At 40.6% G+C, this 27,467-nt stretch overlaps 1 protein-coding gene across 2 annotated transcripts in view; it reads left to right on the top strand.

Moving 5' to 3' along the window:
* LOC109031595 (retinol dehydrogenase 12) overlaps window positions 1–27,467 on the top strand; it is a 99,706-nt gene that overhangs the window by 15,164 nt on the left and 57,075 nt on the right. Inside the window, exons 1-2 of one of the 2 annotated variants that reach the window (XM_072297118.1) lie at window positions 654–2,392; window positions 8,775–8,978. In XM_072297118.1, the coding sequence (XP_072153219.1) occupies window positions 2,380–2,392; window positions 8,775–8,978 (217 nt within the window). In that variant the 5' untranslated portion in view covers window positions 654–2,379. Of the gene's footprint in view, window positions 1–653; window positions 2,393–8,774; window positions 8,979–27,467 lie in introns of those variants that run through there. The other variant, XM_072297117.1, reaches the window with a different exon arrangement.

Raw genomic sequence — 27,467 nt, 5'->3', positions numbered from 1 at the left:
AATAGCAGAGGTGCCAATTTTCGGCCATTTGGAACTTTGACCGGCCGCCATTTTGAAACGGTTTGAGATAATGACTTCCGGTTTGCGCGAAAAATTTTCTTTTTTTATGCTCTTTCGAACGAGGTATCACAAAGGGGGTCTTCTCATTTGAAAATTAAAAGTTAGGGTCCGTAACCCCCCCAAAATGGGGCCCCCCCAAAATTTTGGGGGGGTCAAAAAGTAGCTCCCTTTGATCTAGGAACACCCTCCAAGTTTCAAATCTCTACCTCAATTAGGTCAAAAGTTAGAGGGGGGGGAGGGGACTTTACGAACACCCTGTATGTGTCTTCTTAAAGAATGTTAAGGTGATTCGATGGACGCCATATTTTGTGTCAGAACGGCATGCGATATATCGCATCAATTGGTTCCATTTTTTCAGCTACTCGTCATTTTCCTCCAATTTTGAAATCGCAATTCTGTTGTCACGAGACTAAAGAATTCACCTACCAATTTTAACAAAGAAATTCAACGTAATAAAGGCGTGGTTTTTTCAGAGAGAAAACATCGCATTCGATACTAATATCGAAACTGCACTCGAATGCGATATTTTCTCTCTGAAAAAACCACGCCTTCATTACGGTGAATTCCTTTGTTAAAATTGGTGAGTGAATGCTTTAGACTCCTGACAACAGAATTGCGATTTCAAAATTGGAGAAAAATGACGAGTAGCTGAAAAGTGGAAACAATTGATGCGATATATCGCATGCCGTTCTGACACAAAATATGGCATCCATCGAATCACCTTAATTGAATGTTGATTTGGTGGCGCTCTCCGGCTCTCGGCGGGCGGGTGGTGAACCATTTCCAGCAGGGAGATTTCGCCCGCCAAATTTAAAATTTGGGCGATGCTAAGCAAAAACCGTTTAGTTTTAAGACTATTTAAACATCAAATAGTCATTCTACCCATTAAAGTAAATTTCTGATGGCTTTTGACCGTGCTTAACGAAAGATTATAATGTATAATCGTATCTGAAGTATGATGTCAATGAATCTAATGGATCCTAATGAATCGTAGAAAAGCTAAGATTTTTACGGATCGCCGTCTTTAAAAGGAGGCATCATTAATCAATTTCATATTTAAATGAAAATGCTTCATAATATCGAAAAGTCGAGTTCGAATATTTGAATTCATCACATATCGCGAAGACATTTACAATAAAAGTTCAGTGGTTTGAATAAAAATTTTATAGCTATTATCCTGCGATCAAAATTCCAATCAAAATGATTTTGTGAAATTGGCAGTATTTTTCTAAATATCCCAGTAAAAGTGTCTAAGCCAGTGCGGAGCGCCGGCAAAAGCGAGGGAGTCTCGTGCGATCCTCGCACCATGATGGAGGACGAAGCCCCACCACATGCCGGCGCTTGCGCCGGGCATAATTGGACTACATTTTGCAATTAGGAACTATAAATTCTAGCCCAGTTTAAAAAGAACGTATGTGCCATTAGATTCCCTACGCACATAAGTGTTTTTCCACAGGAGCCAGAATTTATAGTTCCAAATTGCAAAATGCAGTCCAATTGGCCGGAGGCCAATTTTTTTAATTGGCTGAACATTTGATCACTATGATGTATACATTTTGGAGAGACTCTCGAGACAAAAATGATTTAGTCACGGAACCTTGTTATCGGAGCGTACCATCACTTGCACATTAATGAATATGTGGATATGCGGCACTGATAGGAATTGATAATTTCTTCAAAAACGCGTTTAACTGGAACGTTAGTTCCAACGGGTGGAGGAAAGTGACAACCGTGGATCTCCTTCCACGATTTGACTCGCTGAATTAGAAGAAGTTTATCGTTACTTCCTATATGAAGAATATCGGTGGTGTAGGGATCTAAAAACTGCTCAACGATAGTATAGTTCCAGTTCCGCATAGTTATGAGCCCACCTGTCTTTTTTTATAGGTTCATTGCACATAAAGTTTTCTGATGTTTTTGTTTTATTCTCTCTGATCGCTTAAGTAATTATATCCTCATTTCATTTCCTTTCCCTTTCATTTTGGCACGTATACGTAGTACACCGCCTTTGCGATCGTTTCGACCCCCCACTCGATACAATAACCGAGTCCCTTAGTTCCTTACCGGAAAGTGACTACCGCGAACTTCTGAGATGTTCCAAAGCGTGTGAAAAGTTTACTTATCCGTCAATAATTATGATTTAAAGTTTTTTGTCAAGCTGGAGCTTTCTAGTTTATGTGCAATGAATACCAAGAGTCTACGTTACTTAGTTTTTTTAAAAGAAACCTAAGAATGCTCCGCGTTAATTTAAAATATGTATTGCCGAAGACCAGATGAGGTGCTCTAAAGTGGTGGAAATGGGGCTAGCCGGCCGGCAGCATGATGTCCGCAGGTGAGAGATGTGGTCCGTGTGGTTGACGGGAGCGGAGTGTCCGGCGTCGGTGTGGCCACGACCTATATAGCCGTAGTTAAGATTACGTCGGCCAATCAGGGGCGAGCATGGGCTGCGTCGCCAGAGGTGAGCGGTGATTGGCCGCCAGAGTACTTCCCTGCAGTTGAGACGGAGTCTCTGTGGGTGGTAGAAGAAGTGAGTGGTGAATTTGGATGTTATGGAAACAGGTTTGGTAAATGTGTGTAAGGTAGATGAAAAGTTGAGGATTGAGAGAGTGATGATAGAAAGTTTGAGGATTTGATTGAGTGATGATGGAGCGTTGAGGGATGGTTGATTGAGTGAGTAGAGGATTGATTGAGTGGTGAGAAGTAAGAGGTGCATGTCAGCGTACCGGGGAGCGCCATTCGACTCGGGTGACACGCGGTTGAAGTTTTGTGACCATCATCTTTCCGGGCAAAGAGGTCAGTGCTCGGGACAACAAATTGGGGACGTGCTGTGTTCTGCGGCAACTTGCTGGGGCGTGTTGATTTGCGCGGCGGAGAGAGATGGATACGATGCGGTGATATGATGCTAGAAGCTTTCAATGCTCATGCTAAGATGATCAAATATGACTGTTCCAGTGAGAGATTTGAATTTGAGTGCTTGGGTGCAGTTGACCTGAGAGAGGGTTGAGCGTGTGTTCCTGAGGTGAGGATGAATGAATGAATGAAGCGAAACATAAGGCTGAGCGTGTTTACTCACGTCGGGAGTCACCAATATGGCCGAAGACCAGATGAGGTGCTCTAAAGTGGTGGTCCTAAACAGGGCCGTTGGAAAAGGGGCTAGCCGGCCGGCTCCATGATATCCGCAGGTGAGAGATGTGGTTCGTGTGGTTGACGGGAGCGGAGTGTCCAGCGTCGGTGTGGCCACAACGTATACAGCCGTAGTTGAGATTGCGTCAGCCAATCAGGGGCGAGCATGGGCTGCGTCGCCAGACGTGAGCGGTGATTGGCCGCCACATATGCATACATAAGCAGAAGCAAACGAACTGATTCGAGGATGGCTGATGCAGTCCGGCACTCTTCGAATGAGAATTTCACTCCTCCGTTTTGTTAAAAAAGTTGCTCTGACGGAGCTCCACACCCCTGTTATGCTTTTAAAATTTGGTACCACTGCTCTGATAGCCAGGGCCAGCCAAGGCAGCCGTATGTTCAATCTGTAATGAGCCTCGAGACTTATTAGACCATTTGCTAAACGTGGCTCATACAGGAAGCTACTTGCGCACATATAGAAATCTACCTACCCCTCTCTTCCCCGCGCGCCTGACCCTAGTGTCGGCTTCTCGAAAAACATAATAGCTCGGCTCCCGGCGAGGCGACCGTCGGGACCCTATTACTTACGCTTGATTAACGATTTCACCGTCACGCTAGGATTCGTCAGATTTTTAAAAATAATTGTTTCGCGTGTTTTTAGCAATTTTTTCTTTACTCTCCGTTAAAACACGAATAAAAAGAGGCCTCATTCATAAAAATCTGCCGAATAGAAGAGAAGTTACAGTATTCGAAATCCGAAGAAATCAACGAAACCTCGATTTCTCCATAAAAAAAATAAAATGAAGGGGAAAAAAGAAATGTATAAATTACAACTAAATATAATTGACCTTAAAATTTGACGAGCAATTCAATTATATAACGGAGAAAAATTGAGAGAAATTACGGAAAATTCGCCCCTTGTAAGAGGCTTCTTTGTAAGAGTTTTGACGTGAAGACAAGGGTCAAATAGCAGCAGTACTCTATACAATACACGGTGTGCCTGAACGAGTTAAACATTTTTTATATGTCCAATTCGAAAAATCTTTATATTTTTAACTACAGTGTCTCTTAAGTCGTTTAAGCCAAAGAAAAAAAAAAAAAAAAAAACCGTCGAGATTCTTGAACGTAAAGGCGCTTTAAAAGTATTCTGGGGCTATAATAGCTAAATCATCGGTAGTGAATCTCGTTATATTATTAAAAAGAAATTGACTTCGTAGTTTAATGCCTTAGTTTCTCTAATACGATTAATTTAAGCACTCGAACATTTATACCACCAATTTTTGCCATGCCGGGGTGATTTCCTGAGAGTCGATAATATCACGAATTTTTCATAGAACCCATCCAAAATGGCTTGCTATTTGGGCAGCCGATTCGACCATCGAACTGGGGTTTAAAGGGAAGCTGATAATAACACAAGGCTCTGAGTAAAATTTTGAGGTGAGTATGGGAACGGTTCGTAAATAACGAAGAGAGACGGGCAAAGCGGCTAAAATCCGCTCTAATTCTTGCCGTTTTTCTGTTGAATTGATGTTGCCGCAGACTTCTGACTGTGTCTACATATGGTTCCTGTTTAGCATATCGATACATAGACATTTTTACACGTAGAATCTAATTTTCACGTCAGGGAGTCGACACATTTCGATTTTTTCGAGTTTATACGGAAAATTTATGGTTTTTCGGGATTGAAATGACTTATTATTGTTTCATACAAAAAAATGCACCCAAAATGACTAAGTATGGCATATTGACTGTTACATATTTTCACTCACGAAATTGATTCGTAAATTCAACGAGTCGGTACATCGACCTGGTATATCAAGTTCCTGCGATTTTTTACGGCAAATCGGTATAGATTTTCGGGATGTAGATTTCTTACTTTCAATTCATGAATGAATAAAGCATGGACATGCATGGTTGAACTTCTTTGCATAGAAAAACGTTTAAAATAGCATAATCAAGACTAGTCCAGGCATATTAGATCAAAAATCGGCGATTAGAAAAAAAAATTTATATATAAGGTTTTATGTGCCCAAGTTGTTCATTGGGGTGTCAGGGACTCCCAGCAAAAAGTCCCCAAGAATCCCCTGTACGCTCGACCCCCCGCCCCCCCCCAAAACCCCCAAAAAATCGACCTTTCCTCGGTTTTTCGTAAATATCTCTATAAGAATTGGTTTTAGCGAAAAATGAGTTATTTAGTGAATGAAAGTTCATAAAATTTCCAATAAAAATGACTTCTATGAGTTTTTTTGTAAAATGACTTTGAACCCCTCAAAATGGCCGCCGAAAAAACGGGCATTTACGGAAATTTCAGTTTTTTCCCGAAAATGCCCATTTTTCTTTGAAACGGCTGCTCTTACGTAAAAGTTAATGGCGGATTCTAAAAGAGCGTTGAATTTAACATTAGAAATGATTATTATCGATCATTTTAGACTCACGGTCGAATCAACGGAAATATGATATATCGAAACTCTTCCACCCGGGCCTAACAAATCAAGTGCTAGGTAGTTAAACATTTGCGGCCGGGGTTCTAATGACACTAAAATCATACTTTTTTCACTCGGGGGTCATTTGTATTAGCCTTTTACTCCCACTTAAGGCCATCATCGGAGGGAAGGGAGTAGTGATTGTGGGGGGGGGGGGGGGGGGCACCCATTACCCTTCCTCCGGCTTAGCCGCGCAACGGTTTAACATACAGGAACGATAAGCATGGTCCCAGCCCGCGAAGAAGTCGATGTGAAAAGATGAGGCCACGTTTTTTGTTTTGTCTACGCATTTTCGCATTTTGGAGGAATCGTAGCTGCCAAATGACAGAAAAATGATGAATGCTGAAATACATGGCCCAAGGTGTGGAGGGGCATTATACCTAGCAACGCTGGACGAGCCCTTCTTATCTAGAACTCGGGGGGCTTATGTAGCTCGTTTAGGGGCTTCGGTTTCATAAAAATTCCCCTCTCGCCTCTCGTTGCCCCCCATCGAATTTATCCCGTGGGGCTCCTTCATATGTTTTGCGATTTGCGATTAGTTCGAGAACTGATCTCGAGCAGTTGCACGGACTTCCACCCTCGATCCGCGTTGTGGCTGTGTCATTCTTATTCCAAGCATATTATATATCTGCATATTTATTATCATATTATTAATATGCAGCGTCCGATTAATATATATCGGACTTTATCATGCAAATAGAAATATCGAAAGTTTGAACGAACATCGTTTCATCAGGTTTAAAAAAGGTGCAGTCACGGCTAAAAAAAGTAGTCTCGAAATTCTACCGCTGACAGAAGATGCCGCCAAATTGCACTGTTTTAGAGCATTCCTTCAAATTCAAACGTTGCGCGGTAATGCACTCTCGCCTTTAAATTGGGGGTGGAAATTGTATCCGCAGCTTACTCCTGTACGAACCACTTTAGGGCCTACACCTAAACAAGTTTTGGACGCAATTTTCTGTGGCTGTGTTAAGGGTTGCAGAAAATCGTGCGGTTGTAGATAAACAGGCCTGAAATGTTCAAACGTTTGCTTGCATTGCAACGGCATCTCGTGTGATGACTCGCTTGTGCTTAATACAGACGAGTGGGAAGAAGAAGCCAATATGGATGACGCGAGGGCAACACCAGAGTTGAGCGGCAATGAGGCGGAAGAAGAAGGAGAAGAAGACTAACAAGAAGAAGAGATGTAAAAGAAGAGAAAAAAAGTTGTAAGCAATTACGCACTTAAGCCAAAAAGACGACGATTATTCTAAGACTTTTCTCTAAGTTTTACAGCTGGACATTCCTTCAAAAAAATAATTCGGCTACCACTTGCTATCGAATAAGTAATTGTAATTAATTAAAATATAGTGCTTTACAATGATTATTAAGTGAAACAAATCGAAAATATTATTTGTGATTAATATACTGATCATTTGTTCTTTAGCACGGTTTTATAATTGACTCTATTCAAGCTCAAAGTAGTACCTGAACACCTTATACTTGAAAAGATAATCATTCAAAAAATCTGAGCCCCCCCCCCCTCCCCCCGCTTACAACCACCTGTACTGGAGCTGGAGGTATCGAAGTGAAAAAGTGAACATTTAAAAATGTGTTTTATTGCTTTACTAGAGACAAATCGAAGTGAAAAAGAGGGATCATTCAATTATAAAGTAGGTAATGCTCTATTTCTACTTTTCAGCCCCCCCCCCCCCCAAAAAAAAATCTCAATGCACAATTTCTGTTTTCTGGATGGAAGAATCCCGACTCTCCTCCCTCTTCAGATGCATTACATGATAATTGAACGCTTCCTCGCTCCAGCAGAACCGTAAACTTAAATGAGTAACTAACCAGCACTTGATTTGTTAGGCCCGGGTGGAAGAGTTTCGATATATCATATTTCCGTTGATCGACCGTGAGTCTAAAATGATCGATAATAATCATTTCTAATGTTAAATTCAACGCTCTTTTAGAATCCGCCATTAACTTTTACGTAAGAGCAGCCGTTTCAAAGAAAAATGGGCATTTTCGGGAAAAAACTGAAATTTCCGTAAATGCCCGTTTTTTCGGCGGCCATTTTGAGGGGTTCAAAGTCATTTTACAAAAAAACTCATAGAAGTCATTTTTATTGGAAATTTTATGAACTTTCATTCACTAAATAACTCATTTTTCGCTAAAACCAATTCTTATAGAGATATTTACGAAAAACCGAGGAAAGGTCGATTTTTTGGGGGTTTTGGGGGGGCGGGGGGTCGAGCGTACAGGGGATTCTTGGGGACTTTTTGCTGGGAGTCCCTGACCCCCCAATGAACAACTTGGGCACATAAAACCTTATATATAAATTTTTTTTTCTATTTTTTCTATAATGCCCGGACTAGACATATTTAATGCAAATGCATTTACATCGAGTCAAAATCTTTTCAATTATATAACGGGATTTACCTACACTAACGGTGATTTGGGTATTTTAGAACCCAAATACCTTTAAATCGACTTTATCTTCTAGGAGCTCGACAGAATTTTTCCTTTCTTCGCTTAAATAATTCCGTAGCACTTTTCTTCAAGAATCTGATACTAGGCAGGTCGAAAAACTTAAATTCGTTCAAATAGCTTTCTACATTCACAATACACGATCTAGTCAAGGTGCGTCGTTGACCTCGCAGTGTTGGATCGTGAATTCTCTTTCTGTGGTGCTCTTCTATTTTGAAATCTCTGTAAATGAAAACTAAAGGGGTTGATATGTGCGAGTTAATGACGCGCCTTATCAACACACTGGTGTTGGAGTTCACTGCTTGTTTCTTTTTTATTAGTAATTTTATGAAAAAAACGAGGAGACAAATTCGACACGAATTTGTTGGAAAAGCGTGCCGCATAACTGGAATGTTGGACACATGCCATTTTCATGTCATTGCTGTTTGTATCAATTTGTTCTTTTTGCTAAATTTGGGAGGAAATGAAGATTTATGAACGTCGAATGTAATTCAATTAATTCCTAGTAAAAATGAAAAAGTTCGTACGGCGAACGCTCTCCAACGTCCGTTGGAACCGACCCCTTGTTTAGTTTTTATTTGCTCCCACTTGCTTCCTAGTTGGTTGAGTGAGTAGTTGAAATTCGATTGACTTTTTTAGGCGCTCGGGTGATTATGGCTTGCCGGGACCTAGAAAAAGCTCAAAAAGCAGCGGATATCATAATCAAAAAGGCGGCGCAATTTGGAAACCCTGGACAAGTGATAGTCAGAAAGCTGGATCTGGCGTCTTTTAAATCTGTTCGCGAATGTGCGAATCAGATTTTGGCAACAGAGGAAAAAGTACATATACTGGTCAACAACGCGGGTAAGAAATTATCAATCTCGCATACTCTCCGATTACACGACCATGCTGAGGGAAGTCGCTGCGTGAACATTTTAAGCATTGCTAATTGTTTTCCAAATAATTTTCAAATACGTTTTATTGCACTATGGGGTCAAAATAGAACTACCTACTTCACTCACACTTTGCACAGTCAGTGGTAAGAAAATGGAAATTATTGATTTTGCTAAATGTTATATATTTTCAAAGTACAAGTCGTGGGTAGACTCTATGATAAATATTTTACCGAGCAGAGCCCGAACAAAGATGAAGCAGTACCTCAGACCCAGAATCCTGGCATTGAGAAATAATTATTTTCGTCAACTTTTCGACTATTATCACTCTTACATGAAACGGTTTTTATGTACTTTTTGCATACTATCCGTTCCTGGCCTTTAATGGAACTTCAATGAATATTGAGGTGCCTTGCGGTCCTCTGTTGCCTTTATTGACCCAGGGGCGTAGCTAGGAAATTTCTCTGGGGGGGGGGGGGGCATGGGACCACCTCTCGTGGTGAAGAGAGCGGGGGGTGGGGCAGGGATGGAGGATCCCGTTTTTCTGGGGGGGGGGCACGAGGGGGCAGGCCCCCCAGGACCCCCCTAGCTACGCCCATGATTGACCCACTTTGCTTTGGATTTTTTAAAATTTCCCATGAATAAAACTTGATGAAAACGAAAAACCGCGCGGTTTCTCGTAATTATTTTCGATTTGAGAACGTTTTATTCACTTTTAATACATGTAAATGAAAATATTCAGAGAATCTTTTTCCTATACGATGTCAAGTTCTAAAGAAAACTCGTCCCCAAGAGTCCAAAGAGGGAAACCATTTAATGAATCACCGCGGCTAGGCCTAACGTTCAAGAAACTGGGGTGTAACTTTCATATTAGCTTACGTAACAGCTCTTTCCAGTCCATACAACAAACTAAAAAGGCATAGTTCTTACCTGAATTCCCAGGATGTAAAAATTGACCAGAATGTCACGTCAAGCGGCCTATTACTTAGTGTATTTTACGAAGGAAATGCATTCTTTTGCGTTTTCTCCTGATGTCAGACCTGCACCACAGACCATGTAATGAGCCTCGAGTATAGGTCGTAGTTACGAATTTGCATAATCATGAATGGCGGTAGCCACAACCAGGCAAGTAACCTATCCTTCAACAATTGGCAACACAGCACAGCGCGGTCGAGGCAACGACACCATAGTTACACGAATTTGGCTTATTTGGGTTTTTAGTTGCGGTCCCGTAAACTTTTAAAAGCAACGGAGCGACGGATTTTAGAAATTTTGGTGTCTATAAGGATGCGTCTCAGTTCCGTCTAACGAACTGGAGAGTTTCAAGGAAGTTGATGATTTATTAAAAGAGATAATTACGCATATGTGCCTAAAATATAGCAAAAAGTATCCACTTTGACCATTTTCACGTTCTGTCAAAGCTATGGAGAATACGAGACATCAGAGCCCTATATATATAATGTTAGATATAATGTTATATCAAAAGAATTGTTATGTTTTCGTCTAGTGCGCTTGAAAGTTTCACTTAGATTCAAGGAATCGTAAGAGAGAAATCGTCTCTAAACTGCTTTTTGGGTACAATGGGCGACCCGACCTGCCGTTGCTTATCATTGAATTTCTCGCTTACACTATTCTGGAATGAAATTATGGTTATTTCGAGGGAACATCCGGAAGTTATGAGGATTCTAAAAATTATATATGAGTAGGGGTTTACTTTTACCGTTTAGGCTGTAGCTTTGATCAAGTCCCAAAAATCGTTAACCCGAATTTACTAACACATACACACGGTAGAGTGACAGTGCTAGTGCTTTCTGCAGTCAGCAACTCACGAGCGGAACATAGAGTACAATAGAGTCGCAATGTACTGGAGCGCCGATGAAGTCAATCCATTAACGGGCCTTTCCGAGCAGCTTGTGCCCCGAAAAGGGTGAACCAAGTGTGAACCCGACGGCACTTATCATCATTGTGGCTTATGGAGAAATCAAGAACTACTTGTGTTTTTTCGACATTTTTAATTCAATCATCATTAATTTTTGCAAATTTTGCTGCAAATGGGTAGTTAAAGCCATAGTGAATCCATTAATGTATATCATACTCTTGAATAATATTCCAAAAAGGAAGTAAATTGAGACTTAAACCAAGTGTGAACCGACAAGCATTTCTTATCACGGCGGCTTACGGGAAAAGCAACGACTGCTTGTGTTTTTTCGACATTTTTTAAGTCAATCGATATTAATTTGTGTAAATTTTGCTATAAATAGATAGTCAAAGCCATAATGAATCCATTCATGTATGTTACTCCTGGATTTTATTCATACAGGGATTTAATTTCTGACTTATACAAAGTGTGAACCAAACCGACATTTCTAACACGGTGGCTTATGGAGAAATCAACAACACTGCTTGTGTTTTTTCGACTTTTATTAATTCCATCTATATTAGTTTTTGCAAATTTTGCTATAATTAGATATTCAAAGCCATAATGAATCCTTTAATGTATGTTTCACCTGCATAATATTCATATATGGACTCAATTTCAGACTTATTACCGGCCTACTTGGCTGATTCAATGTGTGTGGACCTAGCCGACGAACGGAGCCGAGTCATGGACCAAGAGAATAAATAAGAACTCCCAAAGTCCCAACTCCCTATTGAAACCTGTGTTAAAAACCGTTACCGCGCGCTTGCAACGAACCTGGCAGAGGGTGCGGTGAACTAACGCCACAATGGTCCACGATCCTACCTCTATAGTATGTTATTCCATGCAATGTTCTTTGATTATCTACGATTTATTTAATTGTTTAGATACTTTAATACACTTTACTTTCGCAAACTAATGAAATAGTATAGATACATACCTTCTGCAGAGGTCAATGCGAAAGACTTTGATTTGAAGTATCTTATCAAAACACGAGCAAAGATGATTCAGTCAACTTCTGACGCAGAATCAAAGAGACTTGCTAATAATCAAATTAAAGGTAATGCTTGAAGTCAAGTATCTTTGATTTTGTGACACAGACACCGCAATCACACGCTGAATGTGGGAACTGAATGTGGAAGTCATCGGCCCTAGAGTACCTGTATAGCGAGAGTATGGCCCCATGTGGGGTCTTTAGTAGAAGAGCCCCACCACGGCAATATTGTCGATCAACTTTCGTTCGAGACACCCGGTGGACGCTTCAGGTGGACGGCTGGTTGAGTGCGGTTGCAAAACGGGTAAACAAACTGCAGCCGGAAAATGATGGGTGGGGAGGGAGGAAGAATGTGTGAGGTCGGTGGTGTGATGTTCGGTCAAAGTTCAGAGCGGCGGAGTCTATTCAGTAACTGCCCGTCACACTTGCGTTAGTTCTGATTTCATTGTGCGTGCGTCATGTTTCGTTTGTGTCAAGAGGTGAATTCCGAGGAGGAGGCTGTTCGTTATTTTTTTTTTTTTTTTTTTTTTTTTTCCTTTTTCTGGTGGGTTGCCCCATGCACTGCGACCTCTCGATCTATTGTGCCCAGTTGTTGGTTCCTGGTTAGTCCCAGAAGCCCTCCCCTTCAACAAGTTGGAGGAGAGTGCCCGCAACTAACTCAGGTGCTAGACAGTCATCCCAGGAGTTATCTCCTCGGATGTCCTGTCTTTTCTTTTCCAGAGCTTCACAGTCGAAGATGATATGCTCTGCAGTTTCCTCTTCTACCTCACACAGCCTACACTTTGGTTCATCCTTGAAGATACCCATCCTGTGCATGTGTTTCCGCAGGAGATTGTGTCCTGTCAGTAATCCCGACAGTATACCTAGCTGCTCCCTGCTACGATGCAACAGGTTTGCAGTCATTTTCCTTGAGTAGCCTTCCAGCATTTGCTTGGAATGTCTCATGCCTTCGGCATTCTGCCACTCTTTGTTCGCCTCTTCCATCACCCAGTCCCTCACTGTTGTTCTGAATCCTTTTTTGGTCAGTCCAAACACTGGTTCTGGTCCGATGTAATTTTCCTCTGATGCCTCCTTAGCTAAGCGGTCAGCAGTTTCGTTCCCCCTCACACCTGTGTGCCCACGAACCCACACCAATGTGACGTGGTTGTCGTTGGCCAGTCTTGTGAGCCTCTGTATGCCCTCCATGGTCAATTTTGAATTGACCTTGAAGTTTGATACCGCTTTTAGAGTTGCTTGGCTGTCCGAGAAAAAGGTGATCCTTTTGTCTCTCCAGCCTTTGTCTATAGCGTTATTCGCTGCCATCATTATGGCGTATAGCTCCGCCTGGTTCACCGTGGTGCTCCTGCCGAGACTCGCCTTCAGTTTGCAGTTTTTGTTTCCGTACACCGCTGCTCCTGTCTTATCTCCTGACTTAGATCCGTCAGTGAAGTAGCTAACTTCCGAGGCAGCCAGGGCATCGTCTACCATTTTCTGGTTCCCCTCGCCTTCGCTGATGCGGAGCCTGTATGGAATGTCGAAGTTGTACGTTGTTTTCATTTGATCAGAGACCATGTGTAAAGCCGGAGGGAAGCTTGGACTCTCACAGAGTGACTGGTGTCTTGGCCGCAGTTTGCCATCTAAGCTGTTGGTTTTCAGCCTAAAGGCTCCTGCTACTGCCTCCCCCTTCACTGCTAGGTGCAGGGGTGGCAGGCCTAGCATCACCTCCATTGCCGCTGTTGGAGTTGTTCTCACTGCTCCTGTCGTGTACAAGCATGCCAGTCTTTGCAGCGAGTCCAGCTTATTCCGAGCTCCCTTTTGCTCCGTTTTTTCCCACCATATGCATGCTGCATATGTTATGATGGGTCTTACTATCGACGTATAGACCCATTTGGTTATCGCCGGTTTCAGCCCCCACCTCTTGCCAACCGACCTTCTGGCCAAATTCATGGCCCTTTTTGCTCGGTTTATGATGTGCTCTAGGTGCTGGTTCCAGTTCATTCTTTTATCTAGGTAGACACCTAGATATTTGACTGTGTCAGCCACCTTAATTTCACTTCCAAAAATGCTTGGAGCTTGGATGTTACCTAGGTTGTATTTCCTTGTGAATGGGACCAATGTCGTCTTCGTAGGATTCACCCTGAGGTTCTTATCTCTGCACCACTCCTCCACGATCCTGAGAGCTCCGCTCATTAGGTCTGAGAGGTCGTTGCAGTGTTTTCCTCTTATCAGTATAACGAAGTCATCTGCATATGCTTGCGCATAGTATCCAGCCTCATTTAGACGAACCAGAAGTTCATCTGCTACCAGGTTCCACAATTTGGGAGAGATGACTCCCCCTTGTGGGCAGCCCCTGGTTGCGCGAACCCTTCTCGATTCTCCAAACAAGTCTGCATTTACATGACGACCTCTAAGGAGGGCCTCTACCCATCTGTATGTGGTGTTGTTCAGCCCTTTTGTCCTGGCAGAGTTTAATATCGCATCAATGGATGTGTTGTCGAACGCTCCTTCGATGTCGAGAAAAACAGCTAATGCTACTTCCTTGCTCTTCATAGCTCGTTCGATTTGCTCAACAAGGGAATTCAGTGCTGTCTCCGTGGACTTCCCAATCTGGTAGGCATGTTGGTGGCTGTGCAATGGTGCTACCCTCAGTAGCCCCTCACACATCCTTCTGTCAACTAGCCTTTCCAGTGTTTTAGTTATGAATGAAGAAAGACAGATAGGCCTATATGCCTTGGCCTGGTCGAAGTTCTTCCGGCCATGCTTGGGCAGAAAGACCACTCTGACCTCCCTCCACCCTTGAGGTATGTAACCAAATGCAAGGCTGGCTCTTAGGATCCTGATAAGCGCAGGTTGCGCTTATCAGGTGTTCGTTATTTACAAAAGCGGAATCTATTACATAATTCTCGGTTTTGTGAAAATGGTCATTCGATGAGTTTGTCATTTTGGTTTTTCTTTTCCGTTTTCTTATTGTTGTTTATTTTCATTTTGTATTTTTCGTGTTTTTCTTGTTAGGGTATAGGTTAGGTTAGGTTAGGTTAGGTTAGGTTAGGTTAGGTTAGGTTTGGTTACTTTATTTTGGTTCGTTGGCTTGATTGTTGATTTTAGGGGTTTTGGCAGCACGGCAATAGGGTACGTAAATCGCGCGAGGGAGTGTGGAGGGGAGGGGGTCGGACCGGAGCGTCCACTGGGTGTCTCGGAAGTTGATTGACAATTTTGCCATGGTGGGGCTCTTCTACTAAAGCCCCCAGATGTGAAACTCCGAAAATCCATCAGGCCTTCACCGATGCTTCTGTGAATAAAGTTAGGGCCCAGAAATGCAGCCAACCTATGAATTTCAATTATCCAGAACGATTTACTAATACTATTGTTACGAACCGTCGTTTATTAAGCACGTGTTTGACTCAGTTTTTGCATAAATTTACTCCATTTCGCGGAAGAACGCTCATTTCTGTACATTCTTTGCCATCATGGTTAGAATTGGAATCTGCAGACTGGCAGTGAAATTTCGTGCGTTAGAAGTTTGTTAGAAGGATGGCTGCACATTTGGGCCCTAAGCCCTCCATGAAGCGATCTGTCCATACTCTCGCTATAGGTACTCTAATCGGCCCGATGCCTGAATTTTGCGCGTGACGCACAAAATTCAGCAACGATTCTCAGCAACCATCGGACCAATTTTGAATTTGTCTGAACTATTGGAGTAGATTCAATACACATCTGGATGAAAATAACTCGAATTTGCTATATTTCAGCCGTTGGGCAATGACTGTTGACTTCCACATTCAGCTGCTAAATTCAGCGTCTGATTGCGGCATCAGTTGATTTTTATCAGTACAACACTGTTTCTCACTAAAAAGATTTCACTTAACAGAGAAGCGCCTTCGGCTAAAAGTACAATCCTGATTCCTGCTGCACACTACATACACACTTCCTTTGGCTTTCTCAACAGCAGTTGCTGCTGAGTAAAACGGTTAGAAAAAACACTTCACATTATTACCAGTTTAAGTACCCGAAGACTGACGAAGATTGAAATGAAAATGGGAAGCTTTTCACACTAAACTCTTCAAAACTGCAGGGCGACCACGAGGATACGAGGATCTAGAAACTTCTATGAGCACTACTGAGTGATAAGCCTGAATAGATGGTGCATGGAAATATAAACAGGAGGACCCAGTCGTCGGTTTAGTTCACTACACCCTCTGCCAGGGAGCGCTGATGTCAGCGCTAACCGGAGTTGGGGGTCCTTATTTATTCTCTTGGTCCATGGCCGAGTCGGGAGTGGGGAGCGCTGAGCGCGAGCATACAGGGTGAGCGAAAAGTCCCCGACCCCCCCTCTAACTTTTGAACGAATTGAGCTAAGGAAATGAAACTTTGGGAATGTTCCTATCTCAAAGGGGACCATCTTTTGAGGGGGTCAAAATTTTGGTCCCCCCCTCAGGGGGGGACAGGGGCCCCCCAACTTTTTTTTTTCAAATAGCAACCCCTATCTTGTGATACCTCATTCAAAAGAGCATAAAAAATCAAGAATTTTGGCGCAAACCGCAGATCAATATCTCAATTTTTGACCGAGTTATGATAGGTCAAAGGTCAAATTTGACCTATTTTCAAAAAATCATAACTCCGGTTCAAATTATCTTAAAGAAAAAAATAAAACGGGAAAATTTACCAAATTTTGTTCGCTTTTACGTAAAAATTGCAGAAATCACTTCGATTTAATTTTAAGGGGGGCCTCGGACCCCCAAATACGTCAATTCAAAGGTCATTCAATTTTCCTGCGAAATAAGCCAATTTCCTCTGGATTTGCCTCCACATTATCTCAGTAAGGTCAATATCAGTTCAACATTACGTTGGCAAGTCCCCAAATTTCGGGAAAAGTTAAAAAAACGAAATTTAAGGTGATTAAATTTGACCGTTTAAATTTCGTTTTTTTAACTTATCCCGAAATTTGGGGACTTGCCAACGTAATGTTGAACTGATATTGACCTTACTGAGATAACTAGCCGTTCTGGGCGCGCTTCGCGCGCCCGTCACGCGTAGCCGGGGGCTACGCCCCCTGGACCCCCGGTCACTCGCTGCGCGAGTGACATTCGGCTCGCTTCGCGAGCCGATTTTGTAGTAGTTGCAAATTTTTTATCACTATATTTTGAAGATTTCATAGAAAACATTATGAAATTCTCATTCCACAATTAACTTGTAGAATAATAATGGCAGGGCAAGAAATAGACTATATCTTATGGACGGTTCCCACTTAGTAAAACAGCCAACACCACGAGAAGGTGAGGAACCATTGTTAGCCACTTTTTTACTTTTCTGAAAAAATTTACTGAAATTTTAGTTGCGTCCCCTAAAAGGAAACACGGAGAAAAAAATTTTGTGCATGGAACCCGAAGCTGAGATCATATGGATCTCTGAAGTTTTCGGATCACGCATCCGAAAAGTTAAGGTCCATCTGCCGAAGTTCGGGTCAGACAATTGAAGTAGTTCGGTATATACCGAAGGTTTCAGGTCACACATCTGAAGTACTCGGCACATACCGAAGTGTTTCAGATTTCCGACCCGAATTTCGGCAGCTGGACCTCAAGTTTTAAGAGATTCATATAATCTCAACGTCGGGTCCCATGCACGAAGTTTTTTTCTCCGTGTGAGTATTAATATAAATTTCAACACAGTCAAACACAGTAGAGAACCAAGGAAATCACAGTAGAACAGAGAAAAAATACCGTCGAATAAATAAAGAAAACTATTATCGAAGAAATTCTAATTATTTGGAAGGTAATTCGCTGGCGTAATCATTGCGTAGCTGCGTAGGAGCATGAGCGAGATTTATCATCAAATGACCGCTGGCCGGTAGGTACCTGGGCGGGCGAGCGACAATACGTAAAAGCGGTGGCATGGTTCGATTGACAGAGGAGTGGGGAACGGTCAGACGTAGGGGAAAGGTTCAGGCTGAACCGTTCAGCACAGCAGCGCAGCGTCAGTCACCGGGTGGGGAAGAGAGTCCGGGAGGGGACACTTCCCCTCGAGTGAAATAGAAAAAGGCAGAATCCTTCGAAGTTTATATTAATGATGTGGAGGCAAATCCAGAGGAAATTGGCTTATTTCGCAGGAAAATTGAATGACCTTTGAATTGACGTATTTGGGGGTCCGAGGCCCCCCTTAAAATTAAATCGAAGTGATTTCTGCAATTTTTACGTAAAAGCGAACAAAATTTGGTAAATTTTCCCGTTTTATTTTTTTCTTTAAGATAATTTGAACCGGAGTTATGATTTTTTGAAAATAGGTCAAATTTGACCTTTGACCTATCATAACTCGGTCAAAAATTGAGATATTGATCTGCGGTTTGCGCCAAAATTCTTGATTTTTTATGCTCTTTTGAATGAGGTATCACAAGATAGGGGTTGCTATTTGAAAAAAAAAGTTGGGGGGCCCCTGTCCCCCCCTGAGGGGGGGACCAAAATTTTGACCCCCTCAAAAGATGGTCCCCTTTGAGATAGGAACATTCCCAAAGTTTCATTTCCTTAGCTCAATTCGTTCAAAAGTTAGAGGGGGGGTCGGGGACTTTTCGCTCACCCTGTAGAGCGCTAGAGTCCCTTTATACCCAGAGTTAAGACAACTCACGTTTGGTTGGGCCAGGGTAGGGCTGAAAGTGGCCTAAAAAAAATCCAATTCTGATTGGTTCTCGGTCATGGAGGCCGAAGCGAGTGCACCAAGATGGCGGTACCTCAAATGTCAACAAGAATAATGAAAATATTACCTAATGGGTCTGTTGCACCTATTTTTTTTAATTCATTTTCTAATAAAGTGCATCATTCTGAGCTTCATGAATTTTTACCAGAATTTTCGGACCCCCCAAACACCCGTAGTTTTCCGAAGAAAATTTCTTCTTCGATCTAACAATCAATGATTAATCGTCGAAATAGCTTTGAACTGATTAATTAAAAATGACACTCAAAGGTGTAAAAAAATAAGACGGATCCGAGAAACTTTGCTACACAGCAAGGAGATATCCACTTCATAGCTATAAGCATTAAATGGATTACATTTTGCAATTAGGAACCACTATTTCTGGTCCATTTTAGAAACAGAATACATGCTATTGGTTCCCCAATGCAGATATGTGCTTTTATGGAAGAGCCAGAGGTAATGGTTCCTTATTGCAAAATGTAATCCAATTCATTCACAAGTAAAGGGACTTCATTTCGTAAAATAACAGTCTTCTTGCAAAAATTAGATGATATAAACCCCAAAAAACCCAAAAACTTGGGTAAAGAGACTCCGGGCAAGTCACCATCCTCTTGCCAAAAACCTCCAAAAGCTCTTCTTTGTTCCCCTCTTCAGTGGAAAAAGAAAATATCACACTACGACAGTTTCCATTTCTGTCATAGAGTAATCCAAGCGGACCTAAGAACGGAATCCTTAGTTGTTTACACATTTACCTATTTAACAAGATCTCCAGGAGGTCACAGACAAGCTGGCAGCCCCTCATCGGACCAAAACGCACACCGTACCATTTTTTCCTTGTAGGTATGTGCCTCCAAAATACATGAAATGACTCTCCTCGAGGGGCGGGCAAGTTTGATTGAAATTCACGTTGTCCTCTGAAAATGAGCTAAAATTTTTACCTTGAAGAAGAAGAAAATCGAGTTATCATTTTCTTCCATACCCGGTAGGTATGCCTATGAGAGGCACCAGGAACGCCTTCCAAAATTATTGATGCAACCCGCACGACTCCGAAGTCAGCGGAAACTTTCTTGAAGCGTCTCCTAAGATTTTCCCTACGCAATAATCCCCTTCAAACATGAATGATGCAACAAGCGCGTCCTGTATGACCGCGAAAGCTCCCCAGGTGAGTAGTCTTTTGATCTGGTCAGAAAAATATTCAAACTTTATTTTTCGTCTTCTCTTCTCATTTCCCGCATTGACGGAGGGGAAATTTTTTGGAAAGCATGACGCGCCCGGCCCAATGCTCTCACTGAGGATCAACCTGTAGATAGACTGCTAAAAATATTTAGGAAACAGATGTTCGGGCTCACTGAGAATGAGGCCAATTTCCGAACTGATAGTACGGGGTCAGAATGGAAAAAGTCAATAATGACTACGAGGAGGCTTCGTACACTTCCAAATAAACAGTACCGTATTTGTTGTACAAGTATTCCTTAACGATCATTCATAATGGAAGGCCACATTCTATTCGCACTTGTTTTTACGTATTGGGCCGGGCGCGTCATGCTTTCCAAAAAATTTCCCCTCCGTCAATGCGGGAAATGAGAAGAGAAGACGAAAAATAAAGTTCGAATATTTTTCTGACCAGACCAAAAGACTACTCACCTGAGGAGCTTTCGCGGTCATACAGGACGCGCTTGTTGCATCATTCATGTTTGAAGGGGATTATTGCGTAGGGAAAATCTTAGGAGACGCTTCAAGAAAGTTTCCGCTGACTTCGGAGTCGTGCGGGTTGCATCAATAATTTTGGAAGGCGTTCCTGGTGCCTCTCATAGGCATACCTACCGGGTATGGAAGAAAATGATAACTCGATTTTCTTCTTCTTCAAGGTAAAAATTTTAGCTCATTTTCAGAGGACAACGTGAATTTCAATCAAACTTGCCCGCCCCTCGAGGAGAGTCATTTCATGTATTTTGGAGGCACATACCTACAAGGAAAAAATGGTACGGTGTGCGTTTTGGTCCGATGAGGGGCTGCCAGCTTGTCTGTGACCTCCTGGAGATCTTGTTAAATAGGTAAATGTGTAAACAACTAAGGGTTCCGTTCTTAGGTCCGCTTGGATTACTCTATGACAGAAATGGAAACTGTCGTAGTGTGATATTTTCTTTTTCCACTGAAGAGGGGAACAAAGAAGAGCTTTTGGAGGTTTTTGGCAAGAGGATGGTGACTTGCCCGGAGTCTCTTTACCCAAGTTTTTGGGTTTTTTGGGGTTTTAGACAATACATCCACTGTGACTTGCAGAACGGAGTATCTTGAGCGTAAGAATACTAGGTGTTACTAAATTTAAATAAATAATAAAGAAAATAAATAAATAAATAAAAAAACCGACAATTAAATAAATTATAAAAGAAAAAAATTTAAAAAATAGATAAAATTATTGATGCACTGTTGCGTCACTAAATCGAAAAGTATTATTCCGGCTTATATATTATTTTTTTCATTTATAGATCCTAAAAGTTCAATATATAGCAGGGAAAAAAGTTGAAACATCAAATAATTATTGAAATCGTGTTTCTTTTAAGATAATTTCATCATTTATTTTTTGAAAAATATTATAAATAAACTTGGCACCAGTATTTTTGCCAAAATCAATTGTCCCCTTAGACTGTCATCAACCCTTGATTAATGCGTTGATAAGTATATGATACCTAATAAAGTTGTCTTTAATTTTAAAAAAAATATTATTTGTAGAGTTCAAAATTGTAAGCTTGGCAACGCAGTCACTTTACCAGTCAAAATATCCTTGCTCAACCACAACATCTAGAAATAACATAAATGATTGATTTCTTACCTAAAATTGTAATGAAATATCCACGATAGTCGCTTTTCAAACAGGGAACTTAAAATTATAAACATTTTTAAAGCTCAAATATATAAACTTTGCAACGCTGTTTCGTTATAGCCATACTTGCACTCTGTGTGAAACTTTTACAGAAGACTTATCTTATCATGAAATTGCATCTGAACCCCATAAAAATATGTTTTGTTGGCTACGATAGGTTCGTTTTTTAATTAGGAAACTTGATAAACGTCCAGCCCACCTACAAACTAGATGCCTCTAAGAGCCTCATCGATGGAACTGTTGACTGTTGCCTTTCAAAGATCGTCGGGCCGACGATCTTTGAGGGTAACCGATGGGTTCGGGATACATCCTAGATCAGATCTTGAAATTTTCAAGGCATTCCGTGCAAAAATGGCTGAGAAATAGAAGAAATAGTGCCAGTTTGAGAGCCCCAGTTTGTACGTGGGCTGGACGCTTTAAAATAAGAATTTTTCATGGATCAGTGACAGCAACTTTGGAACGCTGTCTCGACGGAATTAGCAGTATTAACGCAGCAACAAAAATGCCAATAGTGTGGACCCGGCACTATTTTGCCACCTTTCTACACAGTTCGGGTCACGTTTCTAGGGGTTTTTTCTCTTTTTTTCGTGATTCAAAGGAAAGTGGTCGAAAAAATCAAATTTTAAGGGCGGAGCTAATAAACTGCTGTTTCAAAGGATTAAATCAATTTTAGGAACTATTGACATATGTTCTCTAGAAGTAAATTTCACGCTCTTTTAATGAGCATAACAGTTTTTTCTCAGATTATCGTAATTGGAGGTATGAAGCAAAGTTTCTTCTAAAATCAGCAAAAATGCGCCTTTTTTAAGCTAATTTTTGAAGAAAACGTTCATGTCACGACCAAAAAATTAAGTTAGGAAAAACAAAGGAGGTGCTCTTTCCGCTGGTTTTTGGCGCGTACACCTAGTATGCCGCCTTTGCGATCGTTTCGACCCCCCACTCGATACAATAACTGAGTCCCCTAGTTCCTTACCGGAAGGTGACTACCGCGAACTTCTGAGATTTTCCAAAGCGTGTAAAAAGTTTACTGATCCGTCAATAATTATGATTTAAAGTTTTTTTTTCATTCTGGGGCTTTCTAGTTTATGTGCAATAAATACCAAGAGTCTACGTTACTTGGTTTTTTTTTTTTTTTTTAAAAAAAAAACCTAAGAAATCTCCGTGCAAATTTAAAATACGCTATATGAGGACTTATCTGTAACAATAGCGGATGTTGAGTTTTTACATTGTGAGAAAATCGCGTTTGAACTTTTTGAAGCTTTGCACTTTTCCGCACGTAGAGCCAAGATGATTCTTATAAAGATTTTCATGAAGAGCAACTCTTCCTGTAAAAAACACACGTTTTACGATATATGTAGGTGAAAAATTGAATGAGTAACGGCGATTTGAGAAAAAATGTGACATCCGCTATTTTTACTGCAAACACTTTTTTATGCATGAAACAATGTTTTCAGGAAGGGTAAGGCTGGTGAAACGATTGAAATGAACCAAAAGTAAGTCAATGTTGAGTCATTTAACAAAATTGAAGAAGAAACTAAACCGTTTGTAACTTTTACGACAAAAACAAGGAACAAATTCTAAAATCAGTTAAAAATTCAACAATTCTGGTGAGACAGTCCCGATATGTATAATTTGAGGGTCAGCTACAGCCCATGGCCGGTGGGCGGGCAGTTATCGCGAGTGGGTTCGAATCATCACAGTGTCCTGCCGCGCCGGCCGGGGAAAACAGTGGATTCTCACATCCGCTGTTTTTACAAGTAACATGTTTTTCAGTTTATATCTCGCCGACAAATTGTGCTTGAAGGCCGAAACTTTGCACAGGCATGCTTGGAGGCTCTAGATTTCGAAAAAGCGTTTGCCCTAAAAATGACGACTGTCAGCAACCGCCATTGTTACATATATGTCCTCATATAAGCAGAAACTAACGAACTGATTTGAGGATGGCTGAGCAGTTCGGCACTCTTCGAATGAGAATTTCACTCCTCCGTTTTGTTAAAAAAGTTGCTCTGACGGATCGCCACATCCCTGTTATGCTTTTAAAATTTGGTACCACTGCTCTGATAGCCAGGGCCAGCCAAGGCAGCCGTATGTTTAATCTGTAATGAGCCTCGAGACTTATTAGACCATTTGCTAAACGTGGCTCATACAGGAAGCTACTTGCGCACATATAGAAATCTACCTACCCCTCTCTTCCCCGCGCGCCTGACCCTAGTGTCGGCTTCTCGAAAAACATAATAGCTCGGCTCCCGGCGAGGCGACCGTCGGGACCCTATTACTTACGCTTGATTAACGATTTCACCGTCACGCTAGGATTCGTCAGATTTTTAAAAATAATTGTTTCGCGTGTTTTTAGCAATTTTTTCTTTACTCTCCGTTAAAACACGAATAAAAAGAGGCCTCATTCATAAAAATCTGCCGAATAGAAGAGAAGTTACAGTATTCGAAATCCGAAGAAATCAACGAAACCTCGATTTCTCCATAAAAAAAAATAAAATGAAGGGGAAAAAAGAAATGTATAAATTACAACTAAATATAATTGACCTTAAAATTTGACGAGCAATTCAATTATATAACGGAGAAAAATTGAGAGAAATTACGGAAAATTCGCCCCTTGTAAGAGGCTTCTTTGTAAGAGTTTTGACGTGAAGACAAGGGTCAAATAGCAGCAGTACTCTATACAATACACGGTGTGCCTGAACGAGTTAAACATTTTTTATATGTCCAATTCGAAAAATCTTTATATTTTTAACTACAGTGTCTCTTAAGTCGTTTAAGCCAAAGAAAAAAAAAAAAAAAAAAAAACCGTCGAGATTCTTGAACGTAAAGGCGCTTTAAAAGTATTCTGGGGCTATAATAGCTAAATCATCGGTAGTGAATCTCGTTATATTATTAAAAAGAAATTGACTTCGTAGTTTAATGCCTTAGTTTCTCTAATACGATTAATTTAAGCACTCGAACATTTATACCACCAATTTTTGCCATGCCGGGGTGATTTCCTGAGAGTCGATAATATCACGAATTTTTCATAGAACCCATCCAAAATGGCTTACTGCTATTTGGGCAGCCGATTCGACCATCGAACTGGGGTTTAAAGGGAAGCTGATAATAACACAAGGCTCTGAGTAAAATTTTGAGGTGAGTATGGGAACGGTTCGTAAATAACGAAGAGAGACGGGCAAAGCGGCTAAAATCCGCTCTAATTCTTGCCGTTTTTCTGTTGAATTGATGTTGCCGCAGACTTCTGACTGTGTCTACATATGGTTCCTGTTTAGCATATCGATACATAGACATTTTTACACGTAGAATCTAATTTTCACGTCAGGGAGTCGACACATTTCGATTTTTTCGAGTTTATACGGAAAATTTATGGTTTTTCGGGATTGAAATGACTTATTATTGTTTCATACAAAAAAATGCACCCAAAATGACTAAGTATGGCATATTGACTGTTACATATTTTCACTCACGAAATTGATTCGTAAATTCAACGAGTCGGTACATCGACCTGGTATATCAAGTTCCTGCGATTTTTTACGGCAAATCGGTAGATTTTCGGGATGTAGATTTCTTACTTTCAATTCATGAATGAATAAAGCATGGACATGCATGGTTGAACTTCTTTGCATAGAAAAACGTTTAAAATAGCATAATCAAGACATATTTAATGCAAATGCATTTACATCGAGTCAAAATCTTTTCAATTATATAACGGGATTTACCTACACTAACGGTGATTTGGGTATTTTAGAACCCAAATACCTTTAAATCGACTTTATCTTCTAGGAGCTCGACAGAATTTTTCCTTTCTTCGCTTAAATAATTCCGTAGCACTTTTCTTCAAGAATCTGATACTAGGCAGGTCAAAAAACTTAAATTCGTTCAAATAGCTTTCTACATTCACAATACACGATCTAGTCAAGGTGCGTCGTTGGCCTCGCAGTGTTGGATCGTGAATTCTCTTTCTGTGGTGCTCTTCTTTTTTGAAATCTCTGTAAATGAAAACTAAAGGGGTTGAATTGACTTTCCGAATTCATGCTGTTACCTTTTAATTCAATAACTTCATAACGTGCAAGAGTTACAGCCTATTTTAGGTACAAATATCTATGGCTGTAACGTCCGCAACAAAACCTTGTAACGTCCGCAACGCCATAAAAGTGGCAATATCTCAAAAAAATCATATAAATTTTATTTGAGATGGATCCTTCTTTGAAAAGTAAACTCAATGAGGCGTTACCAGGGCTATTCAGAATTTAGATGAATTAAATAGTTTCTATAAAAATTGAAGTCAAAGTAAGGTCCTCAAAAAAGAGAGGCTTTTTTTGTAACGTCCGCAACGCCCTTCTTTGACCTGTATCTTGCATTGTACATAATGGTTTTCAACAAAAATTTGCAGCATGATAGAGAGCAAGGTACATTACTCAGTCTTCGAAAAATGTTCAATTTTGTGGGCTGAGCAGACCAACTTATGGACAGTTTAAGGCATAGAATTCAACGTCCGCAACTAAAATAATTCCCCATAAGTAGATTGAAGCCGGGAGTTTTTTGCATCGCATCATTATTCAGTTTCATCGGACAATGTATTTCATCACACTAAACAATCGCATTTTTTTTCTTCCTTACTTTTCCTGTCCTGTTGAATGAAAGATCCCTCGCCTACAGAATTAAAAAGGGTCAAATAAAATGCATGCCTATGCCAAGGGCCTAGGAAGACATTAAAAAATGTGGAGAGAATCATACTTTTCAGCATGTCACGCACCAAGTTGACAGATAAAGAGAATCGAATAACTCTGCTGTTACGTAGTGTATACACTATTCAATATCGATTTTCCGGGTCCCTTTGATTCGTGGACGCGACGATGGAGTGGATTGAAAAAAAAAAAAAATTTGCTCTGTATTTTCGAAAAGAATTTGCGAGTGCAAAATTGTTGATGTTTACCTTTTCACCTTGTTTCCCTGTAAAATAGGATGCGGATCCAGCACTTCTTTACCACCTTCCTATCAACTTTAGAGAGTGTGACGAAAAGGAAGTGCAGCTATACAATAAAATATTAAAACGTCACGCGTGTGATGATGTAAACTGGGTTAAAGATATAAAGGTAATCGAAGATTGAACATTTTTTATGAATAAATTGTCACTCTCCACGGAAAAAGATGCCTTAATCCAGATAATCTCAGAGCTTATTTTTCAATTCTTATTTTTTAAAGTTAGGAATTAGAACGATTAATGTTTCTTTCATAGTGCTCACATTCTTCCTTTTCCGCCTGATGTGAATTAATTAGAACTATTGAATAGAACTATTAATATTCTAATTGAAATAGAATAGTCTTGAATATTAAAGTCGAATTAAATAGGACTGTTAATATTTTAAAAAAATGTAATAATCTCAGTTATCAAAAATAAATAGTTATTATGTTACAAACATTTTCGAAAAGTTTCATTTTTTTTCTTTTTTCTTATTTTTTTCTTTATTCTCTTTTTTTTTAAAGTCAGCGATTCTTCAAAGATTCTTCAAGAAAAATGAAGAAAGACAATTTTAAAAAAGGTGGATTGTATTACATATTTTTAAAAAAGATTATAAGTTAATATAAGACGGGAAAGAAAAAAATATAAACATAAAAAAGTGACGACAGTAACACGCGTATTTCTGTTTTGCTTCAAATTCATCTTTTCGGGTTCAAAAAAACTTAACTCATCAGGTCTCACGCATATTCACTATCACAATAATGGTGAGAGCCTAAGTCAATGACTTATATAATGTAAATTTGCCCGACGGAGACATAAGCCCCAATGGCTAAGTAGGTAAGGTGTTAGATTCGTAAACTGTAGGTCCCAGGTTCCAATCCCGATAGGTAGGCCAAAATCATGGCATGTGGAGTTTTTGACACTTGCAGGAATGCAATTGAATAATTTTTTTCATCAAAAATTCGATAAATTTATCCATTTTTTGCAATTAATGATTCATAATAAAACATATGGTATGGGTGCAGTGTGCATATCTCGATGTGA

This window comes from Bemisia tabaci, chromosome 2 (assembly GCF_918797505.1).
Source record: "Bemisia tabaci chromosome 2, PGI_BMITA_v3".
NCBI lineage: Eukaryota > Metazoa > Arthropoda > Insecta > Hemiptera > Aleyrodidae > Bemisia > Bemisia tabaci.
This window is presented reverse-complemented; position numbering and strand designations above follow the sequence as displayed.